At 41.5% G+C, this 23,567-nt stretch overlaps 1 protein-coding gene across 1 annotated transcript in view; it reads left to right on the top strand.

Moving 5' to 3' along the window:
* Positions 1-23,203, top strand: part of RRBP1 (ribosome binding protein 1) — a gene marked incomplete in the record, with an annotated part of 1,023,325 nt that extends 1,000,122 nt beyond the window's left edge. Inside the window, 2 exon segments of the mRNA XM_044056904.1 lie at positions 1,173-1,271; positions 22,679-23,203. Coding sequence (XP_043912839.1) covers positions 1,173-1,271; positions 22,679-22,720 — 141 coding nt within the window.
* Between the last annotated feature and the right edge of the window lie 364 nt (positions 23,204-23,567).

Below are 23,567 nucleotides of genomic sequence, written 5' to 3' on the forward strand. Positions count from 1 at the left end.
AGAAAAGAAAGGGCAAACAGCTGTCCATATGGAACTTGTCCAAGTGGCTGGTTGGTCAGGCACATCTCTTTTATGTGACTAACCTAAAAAAGGCATGCATGGATTTGTCAAAGCATGCCTGCTTAGGAAAGCAATTAAGAAAGTTCTTTACTGTTTTTTTCCCCTCCTCAACAGTGTTTGTGAGGCAGCTATGTAGATGTCTAATCACACTTTTTGTATTCATCGTAAGCAGGACGAACTTTACAGATGCAAAGCAGGGGTTGCTATTGCAGTTCTGTGAGGCATGTGTGATTCTCGACCGTAGTTCTGTGGTCAGCCTTCTTGCTACTTTTAGTGCCTTTCCTTTTAATTGCAAGTGACGTTGCAGCAGTGGTCCTTGAATGTAGTGAGTGTGTGAGCATGCTGTACTGGTCACCTCTTGTTTTTCGTTGGACTGGTGTTCCTACTGGGGCTGTCAGTTCTGAGGATGGTACGTCCGGACGTCACCTTTATGCCCTATGTTATGTGAGGAGCAAACGTGACATATAGCTTACCTTAAGGCAACATAAAGGCTTTGGTATACTGGCCGGACGTCAGGCCACCCTTGGCAGGGGATCAGTCATGTTACGAATACAATGAAGAGAAGGATATGTATCGTTCTGGTACAGTTTTACACAGCTGCATTTTATTAGCATTGACCTATTTGGGTTGCTGTAAAAGATGCATATTAAACTCTGATGGATGGGGTTTTACAGAATGCTTTCCATACAAAACCATATGTTCATCTATTCAGTTTAGTACTGAGATTTTGCATTCTCATTTTCAAAAAAGCTTTTATTTGTACACATTTGTTCACATAACTATCATGAGCTGTAATTGGAAAACATTGCCAAGCCATATACAAGGTGTTAACTGTCACAAGAGCATTATTGATCAAAAGTGTCCAAAATAACTGTGTACCCTTTTTATCCTGGTATTATTCTGCAGTCAGATTTAAGTAAGTGTGTGTGTGTGTGTGTGTGTGTGTGTGTGTATATATATATATATATATATATATATATATATATATATATATACACACGTGTGTGTGTGTGTGTGTATACATATATATATATATATATATCTAAAATGAGGTCAGATCGATGCTGATTTGGATTTTCTAATAAAAATACATATCTTACTCTCCAAAATAGGCTGAGAGGTCTGCAACTACCCTTGAAGCTGAACTTGAGAAGCTGAGAGCATCTGGAGAGTTAATAGATTCGTTGTGTGACGATTCTCTAAAGCCTAAGGTAACAATTCATTCATACTTTGTCATTAATTGTATTTCAAATACGTGCTTGCTATCTTGTACCCACTTGGCTTTGGAAATTCAAGCCATTTGACCACAAGGTATAATTTTATTTATCTTATTTAACCTTTGTTAACCAGGTTAGCCCCCACTAAGCTAATGGTATACCTTCAGGAGAGACCCATGGTGATGTCTATACACCTCTGTGGGAAATTTGTCCAAGGAACTCAGGAATCTCCTCTCCTCTCTTCTGTGGGTACCATGGGATCTTTTACATCCAACTGAGCTGACATCAAGTTGAGCAGATAGGACTTTATTTCTTTTATTTTTTTATTTTACATTTGTTGACCGGGCTAGTCTAACTGGATATATGTCCATTTTCAGTAGAGGCCCGAGGAAAAAAGCTTCAAGCATAGGCAGTGATATAACATACATTATATGCAGTAATAACATGATTTGCAGTACATTATTTAGATTATAAATAAAAAACTTATACAGGGTTATACATAAAAGAAAAAACTTAGTAAGGCTTAGGCTAAGATCTAGTGCAGAAAACAAACATAATATAAAATTAGTTTTTTTTTTTGTTTTTTTTTGCCTGGTTTACAGATGTACAAACTTATGTTTACATCTAGTGTAGAGGAGGGCTAGCACTTTTAGAGTAAGTAGACTCCTATAGAGTTCTAAGAAGGAAATCTCGTTAAATACTATTTAGAGGTTAGCTTACTAGTTAACAGCGGTAGGCGTCAGACCAATAGAGCAGAGAAGTATAGGGAGAGCAGGATGGGGAATGAGATATTAGTCAGGGTTAGAGCCGGGACATAGCCAGTGTGTTAAGATATTCTTTAAGATATTTTTTGAAAAGCAGTGTGGAAGAAAGATTTGAGAGTTCATTTGGAAGCTGGTTCCAGGTTTTTCCCACTGTGTTAGTGAACAGTGAGTCCCCAGCCTTGTTGGTTGATTTAATAGTGGAAACTAGGAGCTTATTAGCTGAACGTAGTGCTGCAAGATTTTTGTATGGGGTAATCAGATTAGTGAGGATTGGTGTATTCTTCGGGTGGTAAAGGATCTTTTGGGTGATAAGTTGTTAACAAAGTAGTTGGTTCTGCAGTTCTAATCATCCCAGTTGGAGGTTGTGGCAGTGGTGGGTTCTAAATGGGGCGCCAGTGGCAAATATGGCAATGTTGTTATAGCAGGTTGCGAGTTTGCTAAGGTTAATTTTAGATAGAGTGGTATAAATGGCAGAGGCATAGAACAGGGTAGAGATAAGGTGGCTGGGCAATAGTAGATCTAGCTAATGGCGTAAGCAAGGGTTTGATTCTATAAAGGGAGCCTAGTTTTTTGTGGACAGATTTTATAGTAGTATTAATATGATCATCATAGCTGAGGTTGTGGTCTATTGTAATTCCTAGGAGTCTGGTTGTAGTGTCTGGAGATATGCTAGTTCCATTGTTAGAGGTTACTGTGAAGTGAATTTGTGATGACTTTTGGGTAGGAGCAAAAAGCAATAATTTCGTTTTTTTTTTTTTTTTTGTGGGTTCAGGAGGAGGTAATGTTGCATGAACCAATTTTCAACAATATTAAATACTGTTTGGGTGAGGGTCTGGAGTGAAGTTATGGACTTAGCAGCACATATTAAAGTAGAATCATCTGCATATTGTATGCAGGTGGCTTGTGGAATTTTGGTATTTAGATCATTAATAAAAATTGAAAAGAGAAGAGGGCCTAAAATAGAGCCTTGAGGTACTCCAATGTTAACAGGAAGGGGTGCAGATAGATTGTTATCCCAGAGCACTGCTTGCTGTCTGTTTTTAAGCCTGTTGGTCAAGTGATAGGGCTTTTAGTATGTCAATAAGTAGGAGATGGTTAACCATGTCAAAGGCTTTTGAAAGGTCAATAAATAGTGCAGAGGAAAGAGAGTTATTGTTACAATTTTTGTTTATACAGTCAGAAAAAGATAGCAGGGCAGTGGTGGTACTATGGAATGGTCTAAATCTATGCTGACAGCAAGTGAATTATTATGGAGGGAGGTGGTCAAGTAGTTGTTGGTGGATGCATTTTTTCCATTATTTTAGCTATTGGGGAGAGTAAGGCAATTGGTCGAAAGTTAGAAATCTCAGTAGAACTACCACCCTTATGTAGAGGGATGATATGGGAGACTTTCCAGGTGGAAGGGATTGTGCTTTCTGTAATTGTTCTATTTATAAGGATGGAAATGGGATAGGCAATGGCTTTAGCTGCTATTTGCAGGTATTCAGCTGGTAGACAGTCAGCTGAAGGGGTGATGGTTTGAGATTTTGAAGGAGGGTGCAAATGAGGGATGTAGGTACTGGTTGTATAAGAAAAGAAGGAACTCCGCTATTTGTGGTGATTAATGGGCTAGTGCTGACGGGGTAGTGTATTAGCTAGAGTTTGAATGGCTTCAGTAAAGTAGTTGTTGAAGGCATTAGCAATTTGCTTAGAGTTATTATGGCTGATACCTAATGGGACAGGAGTTGAGTGCCCTCGCTGAAGTAGTTTGTTAATGCCTGACCAGAACTTTTGAGGTTTTTGCTGGTGGGTTTGTTGGAGGTGAAGGTAAAAAAAAAATTTGTCGAGCAGAATTGCTTTTTTGGTGGCATTTCTTAACTGTTTAAAGTAAAGGTGGTCTGATGGGTTTTTAGAGGGCCTCCATTTGGCCCAAATTTTATTACGTAGGAGGATCTTTTGTCTAGTTTCTTTAGTGAGCCACGGGACAATTTTGGTCCTTATTCGGGTAGAGCGAGCTGGGGCATGGTATTCTAGAATTTGTAGGAATTTTGTATTAAAGTAGGACACTGCTTCATCAAGTTGAAGATGATGTAGTGGTGACCAGTCACACGCCTTAAGTTCATTTTGAAAGCTCTCTGGATAAAAGTGGTTTTTAGAGCGTGAAGTTTTGAAAATATTTGAATTTGGGCTATGGGTTTTTTGTTTAATTATGTAGGTTAGAGTGTAGTCACTGATGTCATCTGGAAGGGTACCTGGTTTGTGTGTCAGGATGGCTGTTTATAAGGATCCAGTCTAGGGTGGCTTCCTTACCGCCTGGTTTATGGATTCTAGTAGAGGTGGTTATTATTTGGGACATATAGATTTATGTGGCTGATAGGATTAGGGGAGCTACAGCTAGCCCAGTCTATATTAAAGTCACCTAGCACTATGCTTTCCTGAGGTGGGTGAGTAGAGTGGCAACTGAGGATGTTTTCAAGAGTATTGATGTTATTTCTTGGGGGGGGGGAGATATTAGCAAATTATGTAAATAGATTTACAGTTGTTGATTTGAAGTTTAGCAGTAAGGGTTTCAGCATTAGTATCTGAGGGTAGGTACACATTGAAGGATGTAATTTGAAGTTCTGATTTATAGAGAATGGCTACACCTCCACCCTTTTTGGTTTTGCGGTCACATCTCAGGATATTATATCCTAGAGGGGTAATTTCCTGGTCCTGAGTTGAAGGCTTTAACCATGTTTCTATAATACAAAGGATATCGAATGAGTGCACTTATAAGAGTGCATGAAGGTGGGTGTCTTTATTGTTAATGCTACGGATGTTCAGATGGGCTATCAGGAGAGAGTTAAAGGGCCTTATTGGGGTAAAGGTAGTATGAGAAGATTGGTTGTGTGGGTCACTGGTAATTTTATTACTGGGGCCAGGGTTTGGATGAATATCACCATCTAATAGGGGGTGTTGTTGAGGTCTTTGTATAATCTTTAGAATTTTGTTATAGTTATATAGAATTTTCTTGTCTTGGAAGTAAATAACATAGGTAGATCTATGATACTTTGGAAGTATATAGATAAAAGTGGAGGTTATGTTTATGTGGTTGAGGGACTTCTGTTTAATTTCTCATCAGAAGGGTGACACACTTGAGTGTGTAAAAACGAGGAGACTACACAATGTGCCATTTTGAAAGTGGTGATGGTGGCTGAGTCTGAGGAAGTCTGCTGACATTTTTTATACATATTTATCAAGTCACAGTTTACAGAATGACAATGCAGCAATTAACTGCATAGTTGTAAAGTATCCCTTCAGATCAGGTAATCCTAAACATTGTTCTGTGATGAGAATTAACTTATGCCACTTAGCAATTGCCTTCTTCCCCTTCCAGATTAGTTCCTTCAAATCATCTGGTAATAACTGTCATTTTTTTGGGATTACCATACCATTTATATCCTTGAATTTTGGAGTCCTTTATTTTCTTTGCCAATGGCTGAAAAAAATATGAAGCAAATAAAGGGAAAGAGGGTTTCAAACACAGCATGTCTGAGAGTAACCCTCCCACCTTAATTCTTCTTCCAACCCATCATGTATCCTCTTAAGTAACCATTTTTTTCTATCAGGGAACCCAAATGTTACCATTACCCTTTTCATAAAATTCCAGATGATTTTATGGAAAGCCTTTTCTGCATCAAAACCTACTACCAGTAACAATGTTTTCATGCACTGTTTCCCAATGTTTTCATGCACTGTTTCCCTCTGAATCATCATTCTGTTCATGTTGGCCAGATCAATTCTGGCAAAGCCTTTGTCATTCTCTTAGTTGGTAGAGATATAAAATATTTCAAATCATGATTTAAAATTGAAGTGGGGTATACATGAAGCTAGGTTTGAAGGGCTTTTACCCTGTTTGGGTAATATAGCCACAGCTTTCTTCCAGGATGCTGGCACTCCTCACCCACCTCTACCCAACCCCACCCCCATTTAAAATTTTGTTAAACAAAACAATTCATATCTTTATCACTTTATTACCTACCAACTTCCAGACTACCATAGGTATGCCATCTGGTCCTGGAGACTTCCACTGTTTGATTATACATCAATGTTTTTCTCTTATCTCTTCCTGTCTTTTGCTATTAATTGTTAAGCTACATCTTCCTCTTAATCTTGACTTAAGTTTTCCATAAATATTTTCTTTGTGCCTTTTTTATGTTTCCACATTCTTTTCCTTTATAAAAAATTTCACAAAATTTTCAAAACTCCTCTAATACCTCTGTAGGACCCCTAGTTATTTTCTTTTGTGCTCCCTAATTGTGACGAAAATCCTTTCTATTTTGCTTAGCTATATGGAGCTGTTATCAAAAGTTACTTAACAGCAGTCTTTCTAAACTCCTACACATTATCCAAATACTCTCCCTTATTTAACACTTTGCAGTTGCTCCTTGTCTTGGTCCATCAATTCCCCTTATTCTGCAGTACTGTAAACTTTGTAAATTCCTATTACTTTTCCCATATCTGTTTCTTAAAGGACTATATCTGTTTCATAAAGAAAGAAGCTTTCTCTGTCCGAGGAAAATCCTGAAACATCACACAGACCTGCCTGTCTCTTATTTGAGGAAACAACCCAGGTTGTTGACCTCTGCGATAGGCCTGAAGCAGTCTTGACTATGACCTGGAACTGCCTATATGGGGGCACCTGACCAAGTTCACTGTTGGTAGGAGAAGCATCACAAAGGGCCAGTGAATGCTAGGTGCGGTCATTTTCAGTTAAGTTATGAAGGTTGGAAGTTCTTTTCAGGAAAGTCTTCATTGGCAGATCAGTAACTTTTAGAATTGTTGGAACAGGCCCAAATTCTGGTACTGTGATGGGCTGTTGAGGCTGTTTTGGTGCCAGGCGGGAATGGCAAATGAGAAATATTACTCCTGACCTTTTTGACCTGAAGGAGATGGTCTTTTTCCATTCTGTTCTGAACCTCAGCAGATCCTACACATATAGCACATTTTATTCCAGCTGCTCCCCACCCCTTGCCCCACAACTGCAGTAGAATTCTACTCCTTGCTTCCACTGTTGTCTGGATGGCTTTGCTAGAGATGGATGTATTTTGGAACACCAGTATGTAGGGCCCATGCAGGAGATTCTGTTCGCTGAGAGTGGACATCATTTCTAATACAAAGTATTGCCATTTGCACTTTTATCAGGACCTAGAGCCTTCACAAAGTTGTCTGCCAAGATTGGCAGAATCCTTACAGGAGGAGGTTCTCCTAGTGTTCCTATACCTGGATGAATAGCTTCTGGTAGCCCTGCCCAATGAGTGTCTGCAGGTACCCTCCTGTGAACACTCCTTGGATGCTTTCCCTCTGGGTCATCAAAAACTGGAAGATTTTCTCCCTGACCCTGCCTCAGCATAAGTTCATCAAGATGTTGGACACACTACAGTTTCTCTTGATTTTTTTTATTTTATTTTTTATTTATTTAACATTTGTTAACTGGGAAAGTCCAGCTTGGAACAAAGCCAATTTTCAGCAGCGGGCTGGGGAGAAACACTACAGACATATGTCTTTATAATGAGATTTATTGAGAGAGAATGATAAAAAGGTCATGGCCCTGGTACAGACCTGCTGTAGCTCTGCTGTGCTTTCTGGGTATTTGGCTGCCGCAGTCTTCATGGTGCCATTTGCATTTTTGACCTGCTGTAAGTGTATGATCATTGTTGATTGGCCCTAGAGTGGTGGAAAGCCCCACCAGTCTTTTAATGGATTTTCTGTTCCCGCAGCCAAAGATTTTTTTCCTCCCCCATGGAACTTGCCCAGTGACTCAAATACTGGCAACCAATTCCCATTTGTTCCAAAGATACAAATGTCAGGCATTTATGGGCTATGCAAGAGCCCTACAGCACACTTGCTCCTGGCCAGGAATCCCAATTGGATTTCTGTTCTTGGGAGGGTGTCATTTGGTAGGGAGCAGCCTACCCGGTCTCCCTTTGGAGCACAGCAATTTCCTCAGCAGCTCCTCTGAGCTCTGCCGTTGCTGTCATTCAAGGGTAATGTGCCTCTACACGCCAAGTTCTCCATAACTGTCATTGCAACATACACAACAGCAGCGAGAGCTTGGCAGGCTTAAAGTCCCCTGAAAGTCTGTTGGGGACAAGCTTACCTTTGCTCATGTACAGTGCAGGGCTTGTGATTCCGTCTGGAGAAAGGTACTCCACATCAGTCATTTGAACCCCGGAGTACTGTGTATTTCTCCATACTTGCCATTGGGGGGTGTCCAAGGTAATTGAGATTTATCAAGAAAAATTCCTTCTGGAAAAGTTCTCAGTTTGGGTGGAACAATACCCAGTACCACCCCAGCTGCTCAGTCTGCAGTTGATCCTGACCTACTTCAGGCACCTGTGTCCAAAGGCTCTCGGTTATTCCACAGTCAAGGTGTAAGCATTTGATGATCTCCTGACTGAAATCACCTATTGCAATATTCATAATGAATGGGTTATCCTTGTTGACGTCTGGCTGAGGTACCAAAGCATCGTCTTCCCAGGATTGTACATACAATGTGTGACCTCATCTCATAATCTCAGGATATATAGATGGGTGTACAAATGAAATTCCTCAGACTGTCTCAGCACTAGCCCAAACACAGGGTAAGTGGAAGTGCAGTAAACAAATTCTGTGCAAAGATTTGCATGCCCATTGTCTTGTCTGCTTAGGAGCAGAACATGACTACAGGGCCTCTACCATTTGCCAATCATTTGTACCCAAGATGTCGCAATCCCATTTGTCTTTGCTCAATACTTTTCTGGAGATCCAACATCTTAAAAGCTTAACCCACTCCGTGATGGCAAATTCTGCTTCCCCAGACATACTGTTACCACTTAAGCTAAAAAGACCTAGGTCAGAAACTCAGTTGACCCTTTCTAACTCTAATGTACCCACTGAGGTTTCAGAAAGTCCAGTTGTGTAAAATCTTACCATAACGTTAGATGTCATCGCCTTCGCTGCTGCAGTATTCTTAACATTTGGGATTCCCTGCCGTGGAAGCTCATCATCCAGCCAGTATACTAAACACTTCTTGTTGCATTTAAAGGTATGCCTGAACATCACTCAAGTGTTCCTTGCATACTGTAGGGGATAAAGGTGGCATTCTGGCTTACCATAAACAGAATTGATTGCCTCAGTAGCACCAGTCTATGGAACCCAAGAGGCAACCTGTGTATCCAGGAAAGGTAAAGGACAAGGGGGATCGAGGGAGGGAGCAAATACTACAGCAGTGAAGGCAAGGATATCTACTGTTATGGTAAGATTTTACACAGCTGTACTGTGTCCTTACATTCACTGCTGCAGCAATCTTAATATCTGGGAGTGTGCTAAAGTTCAGGAGGAAACTTGGTAGGGGGAAGAAGTAGAAAGAAGAGTCCCCTAGGAAGTCATGGAAAATGGCACTAGCAAAATCAGCCCTAGCTCTAGAGATTCCATCCAAGTTGTAGTGCTTAAAGTATGTACAGAAGACCAGGTAGCTGCGTCAAGAGTAAAATTAGTATCTAAACCCATGAAAAAAGCACCAGAGGAAGCCACCTCTCTGGAAGAATGAGTCTTGACTGAAGAAGGAAGGCTGTTGCCATGAAAGTTGTAACAAAAGGAAATAGCCTTAGGAATCCAAGAAGAAGTATGCATATTGGATACAGCTAAACTCTAAGATCTAGGATGAAAAGAAACAAACAACTGATCAGATTTTTGAATAGCCTTAGTCTGACCCAAATAAATTCTGAGTTGCCTATGCACATCCAAGTATGCAGCACCCTCTCACTGTCAGACTGCAGAGTGGGGGAAAAGTAGGCAGATTAATAGACTGATTAAGGGTAAGCTCATTAACCACCTAAGGAATGAAAGAGAGATTAGTGCGCAAGGAATCCCTGTCCTCATGAAAAGTCAAAAAAGGAGGACAAGCCATAAGAGCCTGCAACTCAAGACACCTATCTGGCAGAAGTAAGAGCTAACAGAACAGTTTTCCAAGTACAATGTTGCAAGGAAGCTGAAACGGCAGGCTCAAAAGGAGCCTGAGTCAACGTCTCCAAAACAAAATTAAGATCCCAGGGAAGCGGAACCGGCTTCCTGGGAATTTTAATATTAAGGACGCCTTTGAGAAATTTTTTAACCTCACATCTAGAAGCTAAAAAGAGATAAAGGCAGACAAGCAGAGATAGATGATACGTAGGCCTTAATAGAAGAATAGGCCAAACCATCATTGAGCAGCTCGCACAAATAAGAGAGAACCAAACGAACATCCAATGTAAGTGGGTTCAGGTTACAAGCAAACACCAAGTAGAAAACCTCTTCCATTTGGATAAGTAGGATTTCCTGGCCTCCTACAGGACTTGCATCACGTCCTCAGAAAAAAGGTGTGTATGATGAATCAAAATCCTATCACCCACAATGTCCGTTGAAGCATGGGCAGGTGGGGATGAATGAAAGATCCCTTATCTTGTGTGATTAGATCCCCCCTGTGAGGTAAGTTGTGATGATTGCCCCTGGCTAGATGCAGAGATAGAGGAAACCAGTGCTGTCACAGCCAAAAGGGAGTCACCACCAAGATTTTGGCAGTATCCTGTTGAATTTTGAACAGGGCTTTCGGAATGAGAATAAGGGGTGGGAATGCATAAACATCCCCTTCCAAGAAAATGAGAGGGTGTCCACCTTCCATACCAGAGGACCTGGGACTCTGGCACAAAACAGAGGAAGTTGTCTGTTCAGAAGGGAGGCAAAAAGATCCACTTGAGGAGTACCCCACTGGTGAATAATGTCCAGAAACACATCCCTGTGAAGCATCCATTCATGAGAGTGAGTTAAGGACCTGCTCAGAGTGTCTGCTATAATGTTCTAACTGGAAGGGATGTAATTCCCCTAAAGAGTCACTTGATACTTGACAGCAATATCCCATACCAGAAGTGCCAGTCGGCAAAGAAGGTAGGATCTCGTTCCTTCCTGTTTATTGATGTACCACATCACTGTAGTATTGTCTGTGAATATCTTGAGAGGCCCTGGAGAGAAGAGGATGAAAGGCCTGAAGGGCCAGTGGAAGAGCTCTCATCTCTTTGACATTGATGTGCTCCATCCGCTGGCGAGGCGACCACATCCCCTGTACCTTCAGGGAGCCAAAAGTCACCCCCCAACCCACGTCTGAAGAGTCTTTGAACAGTACCTGAGAGGGAAGAGGGAATGAAAAGGGATACCTGGGTTCAGAGACAAGTGCCGAATCCACCAGTGAAGTTCCTGTTGGAGACAAGGAAGAAGAGGAACTAAAAAGTCTAGAGGATGTGCATATTGAAGCCACACTGACTTCAGAAACCACTGAAAATTTTCTCATGTGAAGTTTTGCCAGAGGGAGCATTAGAATGGTGGATGCCATGAAACCCAGAGCTCTCAGAAATTCCCTGGCGGTAATGGAAGCCAGAGAAGAAGAGTGTGAAAGAAAAAGTGAGATTTAAGGCCTTCAGATGGGGGAGGGATGCATTCTTAGGCACTGACCGAATCTTGCAACCCAGAAAAACATGATCCTGAGAAGGAGTCAGAAAAGACTTTGTAATTTGTGAACCCCAGACTCTGAAGAAGGAAAATGGCAAAATTAATATTTTGCAAAAGAGTCTGTGGAGAGGATGCCTGAATCAACAGATAGCCTACGTAAGGAAATATCTGGATCTTTGAAGTCTGTAAAAAGCAATCACAGGAACCAGTCATTTGGTGAACACTCTTGAGGCAGTAGAAAGGCCAAAGGGAAAAGCAAAGAACTGAAAATGCCAGGAAGAAACAAATGGAAAATTTTCCTGAAGAGAGGATGGATTTGGAATATGGGGATAAGCATCCTTGAGATCCAGAGACTCCTTATAGGCCTGAAGGAGCAGGAGAGGAAACAATATGAAGAGACATCCGAAAGGAAGGCACTTTTAAAAAGGTCTCCAAGTGCCCTCGTTTCTTGGTACCAGAAACAGTCTGGAGGAGACTTCTTTCCCCTTTGGGACACAGGCACCTCTTGAATAGTACCCTGAGTCAAGAGAGCTTGAAGAATCTCTGGGAAAAAGAGAAGCTGTTCCTGAGGAGGTTGAGAAATGCCCATAAAAGAAGGGCAGGATTTCCACACCATGAAGTACCCCTGATGAATGATCGACAGAACCCAAGAATTTTGAATGATCTGAAGCCAAGCTGGAAGAGAAAAAGAAAGGCAAAGAGAAAGTGGAATGTGGCTGGGAGAGGAGATGGATAGTCATACATCTCCTGGTTTGTCTGGAAAGGAAGGTTTTGAAAACCCGGAAAATTGAGTAGCCTTAGCAGGAGGAGCCCGTTTGCCACTCTTCTTGGCGTTAGTAGAAGGGCAGGAATGCCTACGAACAAAGGCAGGCTTAGTGGGATAGACAGTTTCTCTGAAATTTAGGCACAGGAGAAACAAAAACACGTTTAAGCTCCTGTAAAGCCTTACCCTTATCCTGAAAGAATTTAAACAAACCAGCAGACTCTTCCCCAAAGAAAAGTTTAGAATCCAGGGGAGCCTCCAACAACTTAGCTTTAATATCATCAGGTAGAGGCTGGAGCCTAAGACAAGAATATCTCTTCATAACAGAACCAAAAACAGCAGCCCAAGAAAAGGCATCTTCCGCTTCATAACTACATTTAACAGAATGAAGAATGATTTGAGAGAAAGTCCCTAGCAAGGAAAGAACAAAAGTTTTACCCTCCGAGTCAGAAAAATCAGAAATAAGTTCACAGGCCTGAGAAAGAATACATACCTAGACATATGGGTGTGATAATTAATAGCCCTAAAACCTAGGGTAGCAGAGCTGTAAACCTTCTTACCCAGCCGTTCCATAGTTCTGCTATCTTTGTCAGAAGGCAATAACTTGGGTGAAGGAAGCAATTGAGACTGTTTATCAAAGGCTACAGAAACCACAGAAGGGTCAGCAGCAGGATGTTTATACAAAAAGAAACCATCCTCAAGCACCCTATAAAACCTGTCAGGTTTCTTGGGAGCATGAGTTGGAAAAAAAAAACATTCACCAAAGCAGGCAAAACAGGAGGAATAGCCGCAGGTTTAGGAGACTCCAGCTGTAGCAACTCGCAGTGCCTCCTGTGGATCAGAGGGACCTGAGCACAATCCCACTTAAAAAAATCCATCATCCTAGAGAGTGTATCAAAAAGGAAATTCCCTCAAAAGGAGCATCAGGACTAATAGATAGGAATTTGAGTAGAATAAATCGGGGATGTATCATCAGACTCTGACTCAGTCACAGAAGATTCCTGTTCTCTAGGCCTTGTAAGAGGAGTAGAGGACCAAGGAGGAGCAGGAACTGAAACCCCTGGAGGTGGCTTTAAAGACATTAAAGCAGAAAACAGCCCCTGAGTGAAAGCCTCACTTTGAGGATCCCTAGGAGCAGAAGAAACGTGTTTAGTTTTTTGTTTGTTTAAGGGAACGTCCCCTCCAAAAAAAACCTGAAGACTCTGACCCAGAACGGTAGTCGAGAACTGTAGTAGAAACTTCTTCCCCAACTAAAAATCTGAGGAACTCCCCTAGGCTCCCCGGGGGGGGGATGGGGCACAGCCATGGTTCACCCTGAATATCCAAGGAGAATACCTGCAAAGCCTCATCGGACATGCTGCCAGCCGGAACTTCTCCAGCTTCTAACACGGTCGCTGTAGAGGAATCCAACAACACAGCCAGGTGAGCCTCCAGGTTTTTATTAACCTTGGGACAAACATTTGGCAGAGACTGGACAGCAGAAGATTCCAGTCATACCCTTTTCACCTTCTTCTAATGGCTGACCCTCAGGGTGGGAAATACCATCCTTTGTATCTTTAGCAAGAAGCTTAAGACTCTGGTTCTTAAGATACAAGGAAAGGGAAGAAAGTCTACTGTGAAGGGTTTTCGGAACAAACGCCTGGCAAATAGAACAAGACATATGGTCATGAGATGCTCCTAGACAAAAAAGACACTTAATTGTGGCAGTCTTTATGGGGAATCTGTCTCCTACACTCACATTCACCCTTTCTGCATGACATCAACCCCAAGGAGCACAAAAAAGGAAGAGAAAACAAAAAAACCCAACTTTGCACTTATCTACAGTGCAAACAGGTGTAGGTAATCACTGGATAACGAAAATGCATTCAACTGGCAAAATGGACGCAGGTAAACAGACCATTGAAAGATGCATTCAGACCGGTGGCAAAGAAGTTCTGTTTATGGTAAGCCTGAATATCACCTTTATGCCCTACGATATGCAAGGAGTGTTTGAGTGATGTTCAGACATACCTTTAAATGCAACAGGAAGTCTTTGATATACTGGCCAGACGGCAGGCTTCGATGGCAGGGAATCCTGAATGTTAATAATACTGCAGCAGTGAATGTAAGGACATCCCATGGTACATCTGGTTCCTTCTCGGATGTCCTCTACCAAAACACAGTTGGAGGCCAGTACAGTATCTGAGGCTATTATGACTGAGGAACCTACGGATAAAGCAGAACCACATATCATCTCTGAGGGTCCAGAAAGCATTCCCTAGATACTAGTTAGGGAGGAGATGCCATGTAAACATCTGGGATCTAAATTACCAAGTTTGCTTTAGGCAGATGTCACACCAAAGAAGAAATGCCAGACAAATAAACAAGTAACTCCTTCTCCCCCTTCTAGGGAGAGGGAATGGTTAGATAATTTTCAAGACCTGTACAAGGCCATTATGGCCCTGAGGGAACCATCTTTTTCCTCCCAGCTCCACACCACCACTCCTCAAAAGGTTGCTGTAGATTCATCTCCCTTTGAAGGTGAGGAGGCTTCTTATTCGGATCAGTCCCTGGTGCATCTCAAATCCACTCCCCTGACCAATTCTGTTCAAAAGATGAAGACTCCTTTTCTCCTGACTCTCCTGTAGAAGAAGCTTCTTTTGTAGAGAGAATATTAAACATGGTTAAATATCTTGAGTGGGAGTTTAGGCAATTTAGAGGCTCAGAAAAGGATACGGCAACCTCTTGGAAATGGGCAGTCCCACCCCTTACTCAATTCCCCGTTCTTGAGGCATTCTTGGATGCCTTTCAAGCCATTTCCGCTGTCCCTGACTTGCAGTCTCCTGTCATCAAAAGGTCAGACAGATTTTATAAAGTCCCAGATGATCTTAAGTTCTTGTTTAAAAATCCTGTGCCAGACCCCTCTGCAGTACCTCTCTTCTGATAAATTGTCTAAGCTGCTACTTAATGACATTGCCCTCCCTTCAGACGAGGTTAGTAGGGCAATAGATATGTAGGGTAAAAAGGTTTATACCGCCTCTACTTTGGCATTCAGAGCTATAATTACTAAACCCAAATGACCAAGTACTTGATATCCATCCTGAGTTCTTTAAACAAGGTAATGGTGACCCCATAAGGGACTGATTTTAAATAACAAATGTCTCTACTTATCAGGCTACACAAGTAGTCAGGCACAGCATTAAAAGTTATGATGCTGTAGAGGCCTCGTCCAGAGCAGCTGACATTGATTCCATCCTCCGCAGGTACACACGATTGCACAAAACCCATACCTGAGGACTTGAAAGCTAAAATTATAGATTCCCTTTTAGACAAAAACCTCCTGTTTGGACCTTAGGCAGCCAATCTTTTTAAAACCCTTCAAGAACAAGGGTAAATTATGAAGGACTGCAGATAATTTTATTAATCTCCATACTCTGGTACCTGAGGAACTACCCGGTGAAACCCACCTCTTTGGTTAGAAGAGATTCTAAGCACAGCTTGAAATACAGGAAGACTGTCAGAAAGAGATTCAGCAGAGAAACCAAATAGATCCCTTTTCTGGGAGGCCTACCTATGGAGACCAATTTCTGTGACTATCTACAAAGTCTGACATGCAGCATTCCCCCATCCAGGCCCTACCACTCTCAGAAAGGCTCACCCAGTCAGTCTCCACCTGGGTAAAGATTACCACAAGGCAATAGGTGTGTTAGATTATAAAAAAGGGGTGCACCATGTCTTGGATGTAAATCCCTCCTCTAAATGGCATACCACCCCCACACAAACAGATGCACCTGCCTCTACCCATCCTATGAGAACTGCATGCACAAGAGACAATAGAACCAAATACCCCAGGAATTTCTGGGAAAGTGTTTTTACTCCATACTTTTTCTATTACCGTGGAAAGAAAGGGCAGTGGACACCTATACTAGATCTCTCTGCCAAGAACTTTTCTGAAAGTCCCAATTTTCAAAAGGCTTTCCCTACCCCACTCTGCCTGTGTTCATTCTACCTCAGGCTTTTGTAGCGTCTGCAGACCTAAAAGTTGCATCCCCCCCACACACACACACACAAGAGATTCTTCACGTTTTGTTCTACTGAGTCATCTCACTTTCAGTTTATTGCTTTGCCTTTTGGGCTTCCCACAGCCCCAAGAGTTCCCACAAAGTATTTGGCTCCAGCATTTGCCTTCTGTTGGACACTGAGAATCCATAGTTTTCCGTATTTAAATGACTTGTTAATCCAAGCTTCCCCTCTTCACTCATGCAACACCCCAACTAGTTGGGGTTCACCATCAACTACCAAAAGTCTTCCATGCAGCCAACTCAGAACATAGTTTTCCTAGGCTGCAGACTGGATACCATAAAGATGCAGGGACGTACCTGCATCAGGAAAACGTGCAGAGCCTTGCAGATTACTTTTATCACCTGACCACCTATAGTCAGTGCTCTGCAAGAGAAATACTAAGGGACTTTGGACTCATGGCAGCAGCTATTCCAATGCTCCCTCTAGCCAAACAGCATATGAGGAAAATTTAGTGGTACCTGAAAACAGGTTGGTCCTAAAGCTCTCACTCCAGATGTAAACAATAAGTTGAGATTCCATCTGGACAAAACCACGTCCATTAGAAAATCTGGCCTACTGTTTGTCTCTTTTATCACTCAAAATTGGGCCAACCAGTGTCTAAACAAACTATTGCAAGCTGGATCTCTAAGACCATCTCCTGTTACTGTTCTCTACATGGTAAGTTATTGCCTTCATGTTCATTCTGCCAAGGTAGTAGTATCATCTGGAGGTCTTCTGCAAAGGGGTGTATGCAAGGACCATACTAGAAGTTGTCACCTGGTCCTCTGTACACAACTTCACTAAACACTACAGGATTGATGCATTCTTAAGGTCTAGGGCCTCTTGGACAGAACTGCAGCTCAGTAATCAGCCACCCTTACACCCCCTTCCACTCTGGAAATCACCCGTTCATTATGAGTACTGTAACAGTGATTTCAGTCAGGGCTTAGTACAGTTGTATAAGAATTTACCATAACAGTAGATGTCCTGCTGATTACTGTTGCAGTATTCTTTCCCACCCTCCTGTCCCCTTCATTCTTTTTTCATACTGTCACTGCCATACTCTTTATCCTCCTAGCCCTATATTGTGGACAGCGTCTCAGAACAAAAGGGGCCTCCACACTACTTCATCCTTTTTAACTGACCAGTCCCTCACTGTCTGGGTCTTCAGGCCACTGGCTTGGAGATAGTCTGAGGAATTATGCTTGTAGTCTGCCTGTATGCCCCAGTGCTTATGAGTTGAAGTCACATGTCAGACATGCGATCCTGGGAAGGTAATGCTTTGGTACCACAGATGTCAGCGGTGATAAACCCATTCATTATGAATATTGCAACAGTGATCAGAAGGCCATGTACTGTAATGGTAACTTCTTACAAAATTGTACTTCCCTTTTCCTTAAGAGCGTTGCATATCTGTCATAGCTGTCATCTTTTTGGGGAACCTGTCACCTGTGTAGGACCAGAGATTCATAACAGGCAAGCTTTGGAGCATTGACATTTACTTCTTGGAAAGTGGCCATCATCACCTGCTTTTTGTGTCTGCAGGACATTGTAAGTGGAGAGCCATGTTTGGCTTTTTACTAGGGTGTCTTTCTAGGTGAATCCATGCTTCCTCAGGAAGATGGCAGTATAGGATTTTCCCTGCAGCAGTCCATAACTCTTAAAATTCTTTGTAATGGCAGGTAACAGGAAAAAACTGGGCCATTCACACCCTGTGTGTGCATTGGCAGCTCATATGCTACATGAGGAGGCTGTGAGAGTTTAGAAAAATCAACAGCTTCTTATCTTTGTTTCAGAGAAGGAAAGGTTTGCAGTTCCAAAAGTATCCGCTATCCAAGTGGATTACCAGTTGTGCTGTTTTCTGCCATCTGTAGGCTAGTCATACACTGATAGGTTCATAGGTGTGTACTAGGCTAATGGCCCTGGAGCCTTTAAAAGCCTAGCCCATAGGATTACCCTGGCATCGTGCCACTCAACCTTAGGTCCTAGTGCCTCTGTCAAGTAGAGCCACTGGAGTGATCCCCGGGGTGAATTTTCTATTTCCCATCCACTCATCAAGATTCCTCTTGAAGAGGGCCAGTGAGGTGCTCTGCTTGACATGTATGGGAAGTCTATTCCATAGCATGGGCAGTCGCTGGGTTATGAACCTGTCCCTCCAGCATGTTTTATTGATTGTGGTAATGAGGTTGAGGTCCCTGGAGCGTGTGGTCTGGAGGGATTGGGATTTCTTTAGATGTAGCATTTCTAACAGAGCTAGGTCAGACATGGCTTTGTAAGTCAAGCAGAGATCGCCTCGAAGTAGGTGATATGAGACGGAGAATAGTTGGAGTTTTTTGAGTTTATCCATATAAGTGGTGTTTAAAGCTTAGGATACTCTTTGTGAGGTACTTTTGTGGCCTCTCCAGTTGTTGCAGGTGTCTAGTGAGGTAGATGCCAAATGGGGCATTGTACTAGATGATTGTGGCCTAATGAGGGAAGAGTAGAGGGAGACAATGATCTTTCTTCCTGCATGCAAAACCCTTAGTAATGAGATGTGCCACATAGGACTTCCTGACCACCGTGGCAATGTGGTAGTCAAAAGTGAGGTTGCTGTTAACCTGTGTTCCCAGATCTCTTATAACGCCTTCTGGGTTCAGTGAACTACCAACAATGCTGTAATTCAAGGAAACTGGGTTTTTCCCAAGGGGGATGATGACTTTTTTTGCATTGAGCTTAAGGCCATGGTTCTGACACCAGTCGTTGGTGTCATTGAGGCCTTTCTGTAGGATGTCAACATCACTTGGGGAGTTAATAATAGCTCCCAACTTGCAGTCGTCTGCGAACTTTGTCAGCCAGAGTCCCTTTGTGTTGGCCTGGACATCAGAGAAGTAGGTACCAAACAGGAGAGGACCCAGGACCGAACCCTGTGGGACTTCACTTGTGACTGGTCAGCAGTCTGACTTTCACATGGTGGGTTCTGTCTGTGAGCCAGTTTGCAACCCACTTAGTGATATAGGGGTCGATGCCTAGCTTAGTGAGCTTTTCTATGATTCCTGAGTGGGGAATGGTATCAAAGGCCTTGGCCAAATCAAGGTAGGGTGCATGAACCACCTTACCTTCATCCACAGCTCTGGTGTCTGACTCAAAGAAGTCAAACAAGTTGAACAGGCATGATCTACCCTTCACAAAAATCAAACTGTGTAGGATCCAGAGTTTGGAGATCCCCTGTATCCTTGTTTATTAGGTCCATGTTGATGCGTTCCATAGCTTTGCATATCAGACTCCTCAGGCTAATTGGGCGATAATTCCCAGGGTCTGTAGTCGCCTCTCCTTTGTGCGAGAGGGATGACTGTAGCAGTGTGCCATTCGGTAGGGACAAAGCCTGAGGTGAGGCTGTGATTGAACAGGGCACACTGGCAAGGTGTCAGTTCACTCTGTAGTTCATGTAGAATACAGCCAAGGGATATTGTCAGGTCCCATAGAAGCTGTATTCTTGGCCTTGGACAGTGCTGTTTTAACCTGTGCAGCAGTAATACTGGGTGCCTGGCAATCTACTGGTATTGTGATTTGTCCTTTTGGGGGGGGGGGGTGTAAAGTTAGCACCGAATCTGTCGGCCAGCATATTGGCAGTATCTGTTAGCTCAGTATAGGTGGTACCATTGTGCAGTAGCTCAGAGCAAATCTGGGTATTGCCGTGGATATTCTTTACATAACTATAGAAGGCCTTGTGATTGTCTTTACTATCCCCTGCAATTCTGTTTTCATAGCTAGCTTTAGAGGATTTGATGAGGGATCTCAACTTTTTGTTGAGGCGGATAAGGGAGTTTTTCCAGTCTTGGGACTTTGCTTTATTCTGTATCGGTTTCCTCCTTCTGTTGTAGAGTTTGTTTATGGCATTCAAAGCTCAATGTGCCAAATGAGTAGCAACCTTTAGTGTTTGTGTCAAAAATGTTTTTGCTGCTGACATTTCTGCTTCAGCAACTTGTTGCACAGTTTCAGCAGTTGTCTCAAAAGCTGCTTGAGTCTGGCTATTTTTAGCAAGTCTATCCTACACAGCTTGACCATGTGATCTTTGTCCTTGATTTGTCCTCTGGCTCTTTCCACCCTGGTGGCAGTGCCTGGGATTCAGCCTAGCCTGGGACCCACCAAGAACAGTCCTTGATGTTATATGTAACAACTGTGTTAACTTTATTAGTTGATTTATGATGGTTCCTCCTTCGTGAAGATACTGTCCACATCCCCCTGCCTGTGAGTTGTCCTTTTGTCACAATTGCTGATGGGGTTTTATGTAAAGTGGACAAGTATACATTCTTATCCATTTAATAATATGTTGTTAGATCTATTTTGCATCTTTTTAGGGAGGTACTTTTAACAATGGTTTCCATTTTTTTATTTTGATCACCTGCCTCAATTTTCCCTCTGAGAACCACTAACTTTTGTAGCCTATAATGGTGTTTGCACAAGTGTGTGTGTGGTGTGCGTGCTTGGGGGGGATATATATATATATATATATATATATATATATATATATATATATATATAGTGTGTATACATATGTATAATAAGCTACTTGTATCTTGTGTGCATGATGAAAGGGTAGGTGTGATCAAGTAGGCTCCAAATAGCTGCACGATTTCTGGTACCTCTTAAGAGGCAGTTGTCAGCAGAATTCTCTCTTCTTATGGTAAAATTTGACCACTGATAAATGCAGATCACTGCCTTTACCCCCATCCCTGTGAAACTTAACTGTCTGCTGTATCTCATGTGGTCAGGAATACCCCCCCCCCCAAGGTTTTCCCTTTCTCGTTGCTGGTGTTGCCCCATATTCACCATCTTAGAAATTAAAGGTGTCTGGTGCATGTGATTTGATTATTTTATTCAGTCCTTTGAAGACGACGTTAAACGGTTCTTGCTTATTCTGCCCATTGTATAATCCTTTTTCCTTAAGGGTTAGTTAAGACCAGCTTTATTCCCTGTTTGTTTAGCCTAAAACTAGCTACTGTGTATTCTAAGTTGAACAGCTCTGCAGAGCTTTCTTCTGGAAGTTGTAAGCCCTGTGTAAAAGCATCTAATGTGTATTAGAACTCAGAAAATAAACCTAATGTTATGTGAAGCTCATACTTGATATGCTTTGTACTTCATTGCTCTCACTGATTGTCTCCTGCAGTTAGTCCTTGACTAGTGCTGTTGTCACTGTATATTCTTCACTTCTGATTTATTGGAGTGATGGCATTTGCTTTAATTGTTTTTCTTACAAAAATGTATAATGTGCCCTCCCCCCCCCCCAGACTTTTATTGGCATTTGCTTTTCTGTTAAGTTTCCCCTGTGGAAAATTTAATTAATATGAGACAAGACCATTTGTCTACCTGCAGGTCATTTAACATAAAATATAATGTAATCTTTTTCACTTGTTAGTTTATACTCAAAACTGCTGTTAGTCTGTTTTCCTTTGCCCAATTATGCATTGTCATTTATCGTATCTGATTTTGCTGTCTCATCATTGTATGAAGTATGTGGTTGACAGCATCAGTTTGCAAATTTTCTCGTATATAAAAATGTGTGAATCTCTTTTTAAAAGTTATATTAGGGCTCACATGGCAGAAGGTATCAGTGGCTTACCCACCACATGGCACCATGCCGCAGAAGCCAAAATGTTTTTGTAAGGTTTACTATCATTTTGTTGAAAGAATATATTTGAGTTGTTTCATTGACTCAAATGGCTGAAAATGTGAATGCCGTTTTTACCATATGTCGAATATGGTAAAAATGATGTTCGACATTTGAACCCGTTTGAATTTTGCTTTAAAATCACTGTGAAGTCAACTGTGATTTTGCAAGAACCACTCACTTCCATGCTTTGGTTTTAAGAATTCGGAAGGTTGCGGTTTTTACCACCTGCCCTTGTGATACACAATTTTGAAATCTGCATACGTGTTCAACAAAATAATAGTAAACTAATTGTAATTGTACTAGTGATAATTTGGCATCCTGTTATTTCCCTTATTTTTGCTAGTTTCCAAGTGAGTACTTTGTCCAATTAAAAACAAGTCACCAAATTTACAATAATTGTGGCATGTTATTATGGCAATGATGTCTTCACTTCCAACTTTGCTGAAAAGGGTGCCTTGTTGAAGGTATGAATTAAGCATAGGGTATATCTTTTTATATTTACATGTATTGATATTCAGTTTCATTATATGTGTATGTTTTTTGCTTATTATATATGCTGTCACAGTCCGCTTTTTACACTGTGGCAGCTTCCTTAAAATGCTATGTAAATATTTTGTTTTGTTAACCTAAGTGTTATCGTCGTGTGTGGACTGATTTTTTAGCAATATTCATAAACGCATTTACACACTGTGTTTTCTTACAGGAAGGAGAATCTGAAGAATTAACGGAGGGAACATCTGTTTAAGAAAAAGAAAAGCACAAGAAAACTTCTCAACCTGCCAAATGCCTTAAACTTATTTTGTAGAAATTACACATTCCTGATGAATATTTGCTCAGTATTGTACTATAGGACATGACAAAAAAGTCATTAAGGAACCAAACACAAAACATACAGCCATAACATGGAAGCAGCAGCGCTTTTTTATTTTAATGACATTCCATCATATAAATTCTGGCTGTGAGTTGGACAGCTCCAACTATATACACATATATAATTATTTCTGTATTATCAGAATACCTACCTACCTGAATGTTCCTGTGAAAAGGGAAGACAAATGTACTTCAATAGTACATTAAAATGTGCAATGTTATTTTTGAGTTGAGAGGAGATGTGAACATTAGGTACTTGGTTGTAATAGAGAACCTCTACATAATAATGTAGACTGTTCTCAATTTACTTGTGAATGTTGCAATCCTTAATTCCAATAAACTTACATTTAACCACGTCTTCCTGCTTCCTTTAGTTTTGTTGTGTTCAAGTTATTAATATAAAGAAACTTATTGACAGTAATTTGTAATAGACTGAAGGTTGGATAACCAGAAGTGAACAGATTTTCGATATTGTGGCGCCTTGATAAGTTATATAATACACTTGAAACTTTTTATTAGTATAATTTGGTACTCTAGTAGGCGTTATTGTGACTTCCAGATGTTACTTATACTAGTGTACTGCTTTTACTTCATTGTTTCTTTACTAGACCACTCAAATTGTTTAGATTTTCTTTAAGGTAATATTTACAGTAGCAGATGCAAACTGACTAAAATATGAAATGCAAAAGTAGGCCAAAATGGAGAACTGTACAGTGGTAAAA

Source organism: Protopterus annectens, chromosome 1.part2 (assembly GCF_019279795.1).
Source record: "Protopterus annectens isolate FY-2018-M chromosome 1.part2, PAN1.0, whole genome shotgun sequence".
Taxonomy (NCBI): Eukaryota; Metazoa; Chordata; order Ceratodontiformes; family Protopteridae; genus Protopterus; species Protopterus annectens.